General features: G+C 35.6%; 1 protein-coding gene across 2 annotated transcripts; it reads right to left on the bottom strand.

The window, feature by feature from the left end:
- Nucleotides 1–841: 841 nt before the first annotated feature.
- Nucleotides 842–13,871, bottom strand: LOC121410217 (proton myo-inositol cotransporter-like). Of its 2 annotated transcripts, none has more exons than XM_041602152.1 (10): nt 13,050–13,871; nt 11,564–11,720; nt 11,003–11,205; nt 10,674–10,785; nt 9,648–9,811; nt 8,991–9,093; nt 6,297–6,541; nt 2,949–3,101; nt 2,505–2,695; nt 842–1,917 (listed from the first exon to the last, which is right to left on the bottom strand). In XM_041602152.1, exons 1-10 carry the CDS (start codon nt 13,549–13,551, stop codon nt 1,849–1,851), a joined length of 1,899 nt encoding a protein of 632 aa, XP_041458086.1. In that variant the 5' UTR covers nt 13,552–13,871; the 3' UTR covers nt 842–1,848. The 2 variants fall into 2 exon arrangements, with proteins under 2 accessions (XP_041458086.1, XP_041458087.1); XM_041602153.1 differs by having other exon boundaries at nt 2,505–2,672.
- Nucleotides 13,872–13,919: the final 48 nt, after the last annotated feature.

The raw sequence follows: 13,919 nt of genomic DNA, 5'->3' as shown, positions 1-13,919 counted from the left end.
TGTTAAGTCCTTGGAAGTTCAAAATGGAAAGCTGGAGAGAAAATTGGATCACCTTAAAAATTTTTCAAGGAGAAACAATCTAGTAGTCTTCGGATTAAAAGAGTCCAACAACGAGGATTGTAAGAAGGTGATCCATGATTTCCTACAGTTTGCAGAGGTGCCAGAGGATGACATCAAAAATATCCAGCGATGCCACCGTACTCCATCATTTCATTCCCAGTCAGAAAATGTGCAGGATCCACATTGGTTTGGCTTGTTTACTTCAAAGGAAAGAGCTCGCAAATGCTGCATTAAGATGCTGAAGGTATTAAAATTGCTCTTCCAAGACCAGAAGGCCTTTGTAGCTGAAGACCTTTCACAGCATGTTCTACAACTGAGGAAAGTCAAAGCTGGAGCATTCAAACGTCTGAAGTCTCCTAATGGGAAATTTATTACAACGTAACTTTGTTCTCTTCCAAATGTATTAAATAACTTTTGTTGCATCGCTACTGTGTCTTTCTATTTGTACCTGAGAGAGTACTGAACTGTTGATCAAGAGTTTAAAAAAGAATTACTTAGTGAACTATTCGTAGAGTACCGGGTACGCAGTATTGTTGATATCCCTGAGCCAAGTTTTTAATTCAACACATTCAGCTTTGGGATATATATTTTCAACATCATGACAAAAATAGCTGAACAAGGCTGTAATGTACTTGTCTCTAAAATTGAAGTGTTATCTGTTTTGAAACTTTTGAGATGAGAATTTTTCCATTTTTAAACAGTATCTTTGAGATACAACCCGTTTTATAATAGGCATTAAATGAATGAAGCAGTCTGGAAATAAAAATTTTAAAAAGACATATTTTGTCTGTCAAAATGATTACTTTATACAACACAAAATCTGTCATTTTCTTGTTGTGCCTAAGAAATAATTGGCAGGCTAACAGGCATATAAAATTCTACAAACAACAGTTTGAATCAAACATTATACAGATGTAGGTAATGATATTCTTATTCACTTTGGAGTTCAACATAAAAATGTTGCCTTTAAAAGAACCATATTGCTCACATCTAATGGCTCAGAATGATATGACTCTGTTGCAGGTTACATTTTCAATATTCTCCTGAACTTCCTGTAAATTTGTATCATGACAAGATGTAATGATATCCAAATATTTTGAAAGTGCATTGAGATGATTTAATATAATGTGATATGATATAGACAAGAAGTGCTTTTAATTCTTATAATCAGAACATGAAAGATTAGAATTTGAATTCATATAACATTTTTATGTCTAGAAAATTTAAATTGTAGGCATTCAACAAACTAGTTTAAACAAATTTTGTCATTGATTTTACCCTCTTGGGACACTTTGCAAAAATGGTAATGAACTAAAAGTTTGAGGTTTAGGTGAGGCAATTTCAACATGAATTCAGTTACTGTAACTTCAAAAACTTTAAAATATTAAATATAAAATATTATAATGCTCTGCCTGAGATAAAGAGATATAAACTTTAAAATAGAATATGCACTGTAATAGAAAAATAGTGTCGTACATTGTGTAAATATGATTTATTGCAACAAATGTAAACAAATGGCATTCATGGCAGAGTCAAGTCAAATATTTAGGTATGATCTTTTCTCTACTCAATCATAGCTATTATGGAACCATCAAGTCATGATTCTTTCACCAATTACAAAACTTCCTTGTATCTAATATTAAGATAGAATTAAGAAAACACCAAATAAAGAAGACAGTCTTATCTAGCCATTGTTTTAGGTCAAACAAAAATGCACTGACATATTTGTGATTATCATGAGATTTTTACAAAAGCAAACATGAATTTCACCATAATCCCAGAAAATATCTAGCAGAGACCATCATCTTTAATTAAATTCTGCATCACTGCTGAGTAAAGGCTTGGATGCATCTGATCCTGAAATTCAAAAGATAAATGATAATTGCAGAAAGTCATTATAGATCAACTTTGAGATTTAATATAAACAACATTTATGCATGCACAAATGAATGTCTCATGTGCTTCTTTGAATGTTTTAAATGGTTAAAGGTATGTTCTTGTAATCATGGCTAATCTGAATTCTAACCTTGGTTTTACGTTAGTGATTTAAAGGGGAATATTCTAAATATTTAAATTTTATAGGTTTCTTTTCAAATGAAATGATACAGATTGTTGATACCAAACATCATCAAGCATGAGAAATAGGCTACTTGTAAACAGTAGTGACAGGAATATGAAGTTATATGTTCACTCCATCTTTGAGATAATACAGCTTTGTGTCAGTTAACTTGTTTCTTTTTTTCATATCCATATTAAAATTCTTTATCCTCCAACCTGTTTCCCATACCTGTTGAGATAATGTACATATCAGTTGGACACTGTATAATGACTGCATAGAATTATGTATTGCTAAAGCTTCTGAATTGAGGAGCATATAAATTTACTTGAATTTTCATCTCTTTGAACTGTAATGTAAGGAAAATAAAAGAAAAATTGATTCCTACCTTCAGGGACACTGACATTGGGTTTGAGTAGATTGGTTGAGCTACAGCAAAATGGTTTCTCAAATAGTTTTTGAATATCTTCCAGACGTGTCCCTTTCGTCTCAGGCAGAAATAGGAAGAAAAAGATGATGCCAAGCACACATATACCAAAGTATAAGAAGAATGCACCTGCAGGTTTAATACATAATAGACTGTTTACTATAAGATATGTAAACATCTACAAACTTAGACTGATACTCCCTATGAATTGCATATCTTCCTAACATCAAATTACAATAATAATGCTTCTTTTTTTGCATTAACATATCTGTATTATCAAAATAAATATTATACTTTTTGAAAATGAAATATGCAGACCAACAAGAAATGTGACATGACTGACATAATGATTGGCAAGAATCATCTACTGAATGCTTTTTGTAATCAGAAAGTCTATTAATTTACCTTGTCGTGTAATTATTTCTGTAAGGCTAAGAAATGTCATTGCAATAAGAAGGTTGAAAGACCAATTGACAGTAGAGGCTACTGCATTGCCAGTACTTCTAGCCCACTGAGGATAGATCTCTGAGTTGATGGTCCATGGCATTGGACCCATACCTTCAATAAAAAGAAAAGAGAAGAATGACAGAGTAAGAAAGAGGGGAGTGGTAGAGAGATAGGAGTGAATACAGGGATAATTTGTCACTTGGACTACAACTATTTTGTCTACTTTCATATGATCTCATTCCACACTGTTTAAATCTCGATTGTCTGCAACCAATTCATCTTCCAACAATTTGCTATAATTTTTCTAATAAAGTACAAATTAGACCTACTGGCATAAATCAGTTAGACAAAGTGAGTATTAATCCAAGTGATGGTTGGAACTAATGTTAACTGGACCAAATCAATAGTAGACCAAGTGGGTTCAGCCATGATAGTGTTAAATGATCTGAGAATATCTGATAGTAGACCAAGTGGGTTTAGCCATGATGGTGTTAAATGATCTGAGAATATCTGATAGTAGACCAAGTGGGTTTAGCCATGATGGTGTTAAATGATCTGAGAATATCTGATAGTAGACCAAGTGGGTTCAGCCATGATGGTGTTAAATGATCTGAGAATATCTGATAGTAGACCAAGTGGGTTCAGCCATGATAGTGTTAAATGATCTGAGAATATCTGATAGTAGACCAAGTGGGTTTAGCCATGATGGTGTTAAATGATCTGAGAATATCTGATAGTAGACCAAGTGGGTTCAGCCATGATAGTGTTAAATGATCTGAGATTATCTGATAGTAGACCAAGTGGGTTCAGCCATGATGGTGTTAAATGATCTGAGAATATCTGAGAGACCAAGTGGGTTTAGCCATGATGGTGTTAAATATCTGAAGGTAGACCAAGTGGGTTTAGCCATGATACTGTTAAATGATCTGAGAATATCTGAGAGACCAAGTGGGTTTAGCCATGATGGTGTTAAATATCTGAAGGTAGACCAAGTGGGTTTAGCCATGATACTGTTAAATGATCTGAGATTATCTGATAGTAGACCAAGTGGGTTCAGCCATGATGGTGTTAAATGATCTGAGATTATCTGATAGTAGACCAAGTGGGTTCAGCCATGATAGTGTTAAATGATCTGAGATTATCTGATAGTAGACCAAGTGGGTTCAGCCATGATAGTGTTAAATGATCTGAGAATATCTGATAGTAGACCAAGTGGGTTTAGCCATGATGGTGTTAAATGATCTGAGAATATCTGAGAGACCAAGTGGGTTTAGCCATGATAGTGTTAAATGATCTGAGAATATCTGATAGTAGACCAAGTGGGTTCAGCCATGATAGTGTTAAATGATCTGAGAATATCTGATAGTAGACCAAGTGGGTTTAGCCATGATGGTGTTAAATGATCTGAGAATATCTGATAGTAGACCAAGTGGGTTCAGCCATGATAGTGTTAAATGATCTGAGAATATCTGATAGTAGACCAAGTGGGTTTAGCCATGATGGTGTTAAATGATCTGAGAATATCTGAGAGACCAAGTGGGTTTAGCCATGATGGTGTTAAATGTTCTGAGAATATCTGAAGGTAGACCAAGTGGGTTTAGCCATGATGGTGTTAAATGATCTGAGAATATCTGATTGCAGACCAAGTGGGTTTAGCCATGATGGTGTTAAATGATCTGAGAATATCTGATAGTAGACCAAGTGGGTTTAGCCATGATGGTGTTAAATGATCTGAGAATATCTGATAGTAGACCAAGTGGGTTTAGCCATGATGGTGTTAAATGATCTGAGATTATCTGATAGTAGACCAAGTGGGTTCAGCCATGATGGTGTTAAATGATCTGAGATTATCTGATAGTAGACCAAGTGGGTTCAGCCATGATGGTGTTAAATGATCTGAGATTATCTGATAGTAGACCAAGTGGGTTCAGCCATGATAGTGTTAAATGATCTGAGAATATCTGATAGTAGACCAAGTGGATACAAACCAATACAAGTAAGAGGGGTATGAGAAGGTAAATATCAAATTGTGTACTAAACAAAGGTGTCATTTCTGTAAGCAACTACAGTACAGTGCGTGTCAAAAAAAAGGTTTACACTTTGAAAAAGCCATGGGAATTGAAAAATATACAACATGTGGGTAATTTTTCACATATAATCTTTGGTTTGGGTCTCATCTATCCAATGGAATTAAAAGTTTGTGACAGAATGTTACACTTGAGTGAGCACTGTCCATTTTTGTAAAGCTCGCCGAAATCTGTTTGCGCAGAAATGCTTGTTTTCACGCTATGTCAAGGGGAAAGGGCAAAATCAAACTTACCCTGCAAAACGTTTCTCATACATTTCCCTAGCACTTTTGGTCAATTTAAATAAAACTGATACATTAAAGCATTTTTAACAATTTTGCCACCCAAGTTGAAATTTCAACACTTAGTAAGCACAACCTTTACCCTTTTTGTGCCAGCTGGATCTGAGGACATAACTGAATCTGAACAAAAGTTTATATCAGACATCTCCAGCATTTTTCATCATTTAAAGTGGGTTTACATTTCATTTTTCATTAATACTTGTTTTTCCACACTCTTCCCAAGCTTAACAATTATTAAAAAATTGAAAGTCAAGCCTAAGCCATTTCTTGTAAATCACAGCCTAGTGTAAAGCAAATATCGTCATGATGGCCTCGGTGTGTGGGGGAATGGGGTGGGACGCAATGCACTCTTCAAAATATTTTGGGCAAGGGAACAAGTTTAAGAAGGTAAAAGATATCTTCAAATCAATTTTACTTGCCAAATTGAATGTGTTCTTCATGATTAAGGTCTACTTTTATTTGCATAACTATTTCAAAGATCTGCGCAAATCATTTTTCACTAACTTTTCAAAAGTAGGTGGTGCTCACTCAAGCGGAAATATGCTTCGACAGTTATATCGTCATTTGCTTAAATGGATCTGTACCAATGTTAAAATTTTGAAAAATGTTCAGGATATTACAAATGAATAATTTTACAGGATTTTTTCTAAGTGTAAACTTTTTTTTATATGCACTGTATAGGTCTGTAGAGTTGCAGTGCAATACAAAGTGAAAAGTGTTCATTTCAAAATATGGTGCCCACCTCTTCTTTTGATACTGTCATTCATGTAGATATTGATTCCTGCTACAGTATCACTATCAGAAAATTGAGCCTGAAAATATTCAAGCTCAAATCAAACAGTTTGTGTTGCTTTATGGCAACTTAAGTCATCACCTTTCAGAGTTAAAACTTTCATACAAACTACAGAAAATGAGATAATTGAAGATAATACATGTACCTGGTGCAAAGAATACGAGGTAAAGTACAAGTCCCAGGAATGATAGGAATGCATACGGAGATGGGCAGTAATCATAAGCCCATTCACTCTCATGTTTAAGGAGATGACTCTGAGAACAAAGGCCATCCAAGGATTGGTTTCCATGTAGTTGATCAGCAACTAAACATGTCCCATTGTAAATTGTATTATTCAGTGATTGGAAGCAGAATCCACACTCATCTTGGAGAATACAAGCATCACACGTACTAAAAAGAAAACGTGATAATAACAACGATACTAATATTACTTCAAAAGTGCTATATATACAGTGTAATGGATCTATTCTTAGGTACATGTATATTGCATGATAACAATATTAAAGCAATATATATGTTTCGTTGTTTACATGATCCAATGGGAAGGTAGGCGGGGTGATCTATTTTTTGTATGAACTTGTCTGGATTACTGAAAATTGAACAGCTTTGATAAAAAATCTAAACTAAATGCTATCGAGGGAGCATTTCTTGAAACAAATAGTCAAGATATTTACATTAGCAACTGTTACAAGGTACTTGCATCGGATTGGCTGAGAGCAAATTCATTAGTGAAAATCATTGCGTACATGTATCCCCCAAACCCACCGCGTCATCCGTCATCGCAATAAAGAGCTCACACAGATATTTGATAAATAAATACAATTGTCATTGGCAACAATGACCCTGCCCACATTTTTCCTGTGGGTACCATTTGATGACAATAATGTGACATAGCAGCATGACTCTGCAGAACCTAATATATTGTCCAGTATCACCTGTTGGGGAATACAATTATAGAGTACTCTGGATTAACCCTAACCCCCCCCCCCCCCCCCCCCGACAAAAATGATATGCATCTTCACTTCACTTTCTAATATTGCTTCTGTGTGCCAACTGTTATGACAAAGTGGAAAAAAAGCAGAAGTTACAGGTTTTACCAAATTTTCCACAAAAATATGGTAACCATGGCAACCATGTCTCCATCCACTCGAAAATCATTAGGCGGCTTTGCTTTACCATAATGGACCTTCATTTGAAGATGATCGGAACAGAAATGCAGCCAGTAGAGCCCTCACCAGGACATCTCTGCTATTTCCACAAAAACTTGTTACCATGGCAATGATGTCTCCACCCACACCAAAATCAAGAGGCAGCTTTGCTGTACCACACTCAACCTTTAGGCTACATTTGAAGATGATCGGAGAAGAAATGCAGCTGATACAGCGCTCACAAGGACATCTCTGCTATTTCCACAAAAACTCTTGTTACCATGGCAACGATGTCTCCACCCACACCAAAATCAATAGGCTTCTTCTCTATACCATACTCAACCTTTGTGCCACATTTGAAGATGATCGGAGAAGAAATGCAGCTGATAGAGCGCTCACAAGGACATCTCTGCTATTTCCACAAAAACTCTTGTTACCATGGCAATGATGTCTCCACCCACACCAAAATCAATAGGCTTCTTCTCTATACCATACTCAACCTTTGTGCCAAATTTGTCGGTGATCGGAGAAGAAATGCAGCTGATAGAGCGCTCGCAAGGAAATCTCTGCGGCGGACGCGGCAGCAACGCGACGAGGCCAAATTCATAGTATCCACCGAACTCTGTTGGGGGGATGCAATAAAAGTTTACATTCATTTGTCATTAATGTGATTAACACTTATTCATCCAGACCAACTAGTATTCTGTCTGTGAACTATGATTTATCAAATATAAACTATAATGGGAAACCAGGTGTCTCTGAATGTCACTTCACATTAAACTGCTCTGCAACTTGATTTGGGATAATTCATATTTTGCTTCTTTTTTCATAGTATGAACAGGTAGAATTGATTCACTTGACAATAGAATAAACAAAGTAATGATTGGGATGTTGTTTGAAGGTTTGCATGGTGGCATGTACAATTGCTGATGTGGTTTACGGTACACCATGTGGAGTGTTATAGAAGCAGTGGATAGAAGAAGAGAGGAAGTGGATAGGCGAGAAAGTGGAGATTTTTGAGAATAGAGTATTCTTTCTTGAGAATAGTCCTGAAAAGGACTGTAAACCAGAAGGAATGTTGAGTGAGAACAGCTTGAGTAGTAGAGCTGATGAGGAGATGCTGGCTTGCGTCGGCGAGTAGAGATGATGAGTAGTAGAGAGACTCGACGTTTCGGACAGGTTGACTGTCCGTCTTCAGGACACTCCTGAAGACGGACAGTCAACCTGTCCGAAACGTCGAGTCTCTCTACTACTCATCATCTCTACTCGCCGACGCAAGCCAGCATCTCCTCATCAGCTCTACTACTCAAGCTGTTCTCACTCAACATTCCTTCTGGTTTACAGTCCTTTTCAGGACTATTCTCAAGAAAGAATACTCTATTCTCAAAAATCTCCACTTTCTCGCCTATCCACTTCCTCTCTTCTTCTATCCACTGCTTCTATAACACTCCACATGGTGTACCGTAAACCACATCAGCAAAAGTAATGATTATTACTATTTGACTATTTTTTCAACAGGAGGATAAAATCAACAATTCCTGATCCAAAATAAAAGAATGCCTTATTCAGATGGCAGATATGATGTGTCTCAAGTTCTTAATGCACATAAGGCAAGGCCTGATGCTTGCTTTATTAAGAAATGAATAAGTCAGGTTGGTTTTATCTAAGAAAATCAGTGTTACATGACTCACTTGTATATAGAGCATCTATCAGTTGAATGGACATCAATTTCTGGAGAACTTTCTGCAATCAGAAGGAAAGCCACAGCAAGAAAGAGAACTGATGCTGCAACACCTGTTAAAAACAAATTATCTTTTATGATAATGGTCATTTGTCTGCAAATCATTACTTGGACAAATTATAATTTAATAGTTACAAATAACAAAACGTGTAAACACAAAACAACCTAGACAAATGAATGAAAAAATGCACAGCCAATCTTAATCAAAATCAATTTCAGAATAAAACTAAGTACAGCATCAAAATACATCAAAGGAAAAATAATGATCACCTTATATGTTCACAAATGCAATTGCATCTCAACAATGACGCATGAAAAGACTATAGAAAGTCACAAACATTTCATGTTAAAGAAAAGCAGTTCCCTGAGGCGTGAGTTATTTCAACTTCATCTTTAAAGATTTCTTTTTGAACAATCTGAACTTTTCTTGAGACAAATACAATAAATCATAAGCTTTCAAAACAGCAAGTTTTATATTAGCATCATGAGATCAATACATCTGATATTGGCATGGCATTTACATCTTCCTCTTCTTTCATTAAGTATTTACATAATTAAAGATCCATATGACTTAAGCTGTTTGTGATTTTAATAAGGGGTTTTTCACCTGTAAAGCTACTGAGAGTGAGGATTCTTCTTCCAACCTTTTCAACCAGATAAACACCAGCCAGAGTAAAAATAAAGTTTACAAAAGCTACAACTGCTGATAGCCATATAACTGTTGAATCATCCTTCACACCAGACATACGGATGATAGTTGCACTGTAATACCTGGTAATACAAAAACATATGCCATTTGTTGAAGAAACACAGTATTGAAAAAATCCAGAATTGAACTGTTACTAAATGGATAGTTTGGCAAAGTACACTGTAAAACATACTCAACCTCCACCAGATTTAGGGATTATTTTTTTGTAAGACTTGTCAAAGGACACATCAACATACTTCTAATTCTGCATAATTGAAACGTTAATGAGCATTAAAAAAAGAGATAAATGTATCTCTTTCATAATAGGATTTTTTTTCCAATTTTGAAGTATCGCAAGTAACTGTCAAAAGATAAACTACAGCAAATTACCAAATAAGGGGTACAAATCCAAATGGGGGGGAGGGGTCTATTTGACCAAAAGTTAAACATTGTATAGTCCCCCTCTTGAAAGTGATGAAAGAAATACACCTATTTTGCAAGAAGCCCTTTTAACTGCTTGCCCTCAAATTTGACCCACAATGTCACAAATATTTGCCCCCCCCCCCTCCCTTGAAAAAGAATAAGTGGGGTTACCAGATTCCCAATACACATTGTACATGTTGACAGCAGATCAACCTGATGACCATAATTGGCATCTGCCTGATACACATACATTATGTATGCCACTATAAGTATTAGCCTTATACTGACATAGTGATCATTCTTTTCTTTCATCCAAGACTGCACCCAACATTGAACAAAACTCCTGTAATCAACAAGAAACAAGCACATGGATTGGCATTTGAAAACTACATCTTACATTGTACATACACAATGATGACTAGAACACCAATATGCAAGGATCCCATATCACAACAAATATTTCTCCACTTTTTTTATACATTAAAACTGTCAAGATATATAAAAAACAAATATCATACTTACATAATAGTATTAATGCCGGCTAATTGCTGGAACATTTGAAGACTACATCCAATAATCAGTGCTCTTAGTACAGGTGGCGTCCTGAAAATCCTTACAATGGGTACTCCATCAGCTGTACATGTAGCACAAAAAAAACATAATTAATGAAATTAACAAATGTTTTAGTTAGCAAGTTCACAAAAAGAAGAATATTATTGTTTGACTGCAAAAGCTTACTTAATCTGACATACAAGTACTTTTATCAAAGCCTTACAAATAATTAGCTTAAATTCTTACGATGTTTACATGAAATTATAAAACATTACTTCTGATGCAATGAAGTGACTTACCACAGTCCCTCTTTGTATTCTCTGTGTCTTGGACTATCTGTTGATATTGCTCTTCCCAATGATCCAAACCCCTTGTCCTGATGAGAACAGCCTTAGCCTTTTCAAAATGTCCATGATCAATCAACCAACGAGGAGACTCCGGAAGAAAGATGAAACCAATTAACTGAATAGCAGATGGAACTCCAGCTAAACCTAACATTGCCCTGAAAATAATAACACAGTAGTAATGTGGGTTTTTTTCACAAAGCCCAGGCTGACTGACCAACTTTCAATATTTTAGACAAGCCATTAGACTTAAAAAATATACAATTACTATTCACTGTTAGAAATAAAACCTTTTGTCCTGAACTGTGAATTACTTTTACCAGTGTTTCCACTAAGGCTGTGAAACCAGTTAAAACCATAAAATCTCAGTTACCAACATAGATCTCTAAAGATTTGTGACAAGTTGTTTTGCTTGTCTCAGAAGACTCAGATACCAAATAAATAACAGGAACATTAACTTCAACAAAGGGATCTTGGTAAATTTGATCATCTTGTGATGAAAGTATTTAAATTTACCTCCATCCCCATGGCCAGTAAGAGAAAGCCCCGTCAATCACTGAAGCCACAAACTGGCCTCCAGTGATGAAGAGATTATTAATTGTAACCAATCTTCCTCTCACATGGACTGGAGCTACTTCAGCAATGTACATGGGAACCGTCATGGAAGCCAGACCTACATGTAAGGTACAAATATAAGAACAATTTATAAACTAATGAACACTTATACGTACAGCAGGAATACAGTATACACTTGATTTCTTGACCACTAATCCAACATGACTGTGTGATATAAAATTAAATGCTGGAAAGGAATTTCTAATACAGTTTTGTCACCATGATGAGCAGTGATATTTGTTTTCATACAAAATGTTGCTTGAGCATATATGTGCTATTGCGCATGTACATGTAAATACAGATTATGTACCCAATTTTCTGATAAATTACAATGTACTCCAAAGAGAGAGAAATACTTAGTCAAACAGCAAATAGTATGTACAGCAGAACCAAGAAATGAGATAAAAGGATGAGGCCTTAAACACTGTTTCAAATATATTAAACCCAACAGATACCCCACAAATCTTTTAATTATTGTGAAATGCAAATTTGGATTTCCTAATTAAAACATTTAAATCTTAACACAAATTACACAAATATGATTCAAACAAGTGGAACTCCTATGGCAATCTCACCTGTATTTCTAGAAGTAAACATATAAAATGAACATAAAATATTAAAATGTATGTTATCTTTTTGAATTACCATTTAAAATATAACCCAAGGCCATGAATAGGTAGGCTAATGCCACTCCGAGACTTGTATCAGCCTGGAAGCTTAATAGTAGGCCTACTCCTTTTACACAAGCTCCATGGTATATGGGAACAGGACTGATCATTTTCAAAGAAATTATTTATTTGATTCTAAAACTCAAATTTCACGGGCCTAAAATGGCATCGACTAGGAGAAAACTTATTAAAAACTACAGAGTGAATACAACAAGATTAAATGGAAAGGACTAAGAACTTAATTAAGATTGCAAAATAATCTTGAAAATTCAAATTCCTTATTTTTTTTTATACCAGTTAGGTTTACTGATCCCCAAATGACCTTTGACCATGGCTATGATGGCTTAGTGATCTGAAATTATATTCATCTACTTGTTGATATTTTATTAAGACATAATTATGGAATGGAGACTTAAGCTTCAGAGATCTTGAAAAATAGAAATCTTAACCTTGGTTGAGGTTTTTTTTCTAATATCGATTGTGATACAAATATATGGTCAAGTTCACTGACCATGTTGACATTTGACCTTAATCATGTGATGTGCCATTAATTCCAAATGATCAGTGACACTTGTCCACCCTTATGTCTCTGTCCCCTCTGACCAAGATCAGAAGATTCCATGCAGATTAGCAAACAAAGCTATTTAGATAAATTTATTTGTTTCAATTCAATCTTAAATTTTGACTGATATTCTTATTAATTTCAAAGTAAATCGTACCTACACCAATACCAACAACAAGTCTTCCAGCTAGAAGCAGCTCCTTATTTGGTGTAAGTCCCATCATTAGTGCTCCAGCAGTAAAGACAGTACTAGCCATCAAAATGACTTTCCTTCTGCCCAACTTTTCATTGAATATTCCACCACAGAGTGCAGATAATGCAGCAGCGCCAATTGTCACACTCACAATCAATTCTTGCCATATTGTATTTAAACCAAATTCCTTTTTCAAAAGAATCATAGCCCCTGACACAACCCCTGTATCATAACCGAAGAGAAAGCCTCCAATTGCTGCAAAGCATGCCAACACTTTCACCAGAGGTCGAATAGGAGGGGGCTTGCCCTGAGCCTGCGAGACCGTTCTCCCGCTGTTAACGGGATGCTGAATGCTTCTCTCGCCAGAACTCTCGGGCTGCGACATGTTATTGTTTCGATGGTGGTGTTCGTCTGACAGCTTCGACGTCTCCCGATGAAAAGTCGACAATTCAAAATCACATGACATTGAACATGATTTCCTAGGGACGTAGCATGTGACCTATGTTTCCTCATAAAACAATTTCAATATATACACGAAAAAGACAAACCCATAAATTAAGTCATTCATGAAATGTTTGACAGGGAAGTGGGAGTTGCTCATCCTCGTCGTATACCGGTATCTACTTTTGTCCTATTTATATAGCTAGCCTACGTTAAAAGTCGTTTCGGCCAATTGATCGGACATGGAGAAAACCAAAGTAGAGTAGACATTTTAAACAAACTAAAAAATAGTAATTTTGAATTCAGAGACAAATCAAAGGAATTTTTTTGAAAATATGGTATTTAATGAGGACGGAATAGAAATTTACAATATTCCATGCTTTCTCTAACACC

Source organism: Lytechinus variegatus, chromosome 3 (genome assembly GCF_018143015.1).
Source record: "Lytechinus variegatus isolate NC3 chromosome 3, Lvar_3.0, whole genome shotgun sequence".
Classification (NCBI taxonomy): Eukaryota; Metazoa; Echinodermata; class Echinoidea; order Temnopleuroida; family Toxopneustidae; genus Lytechinus; species Lytechinus variegatus.
Note: the sequence above shows the minus strand (reverse complement) of the source record. Positions and strands in the feature narration are given on the sequence as shown.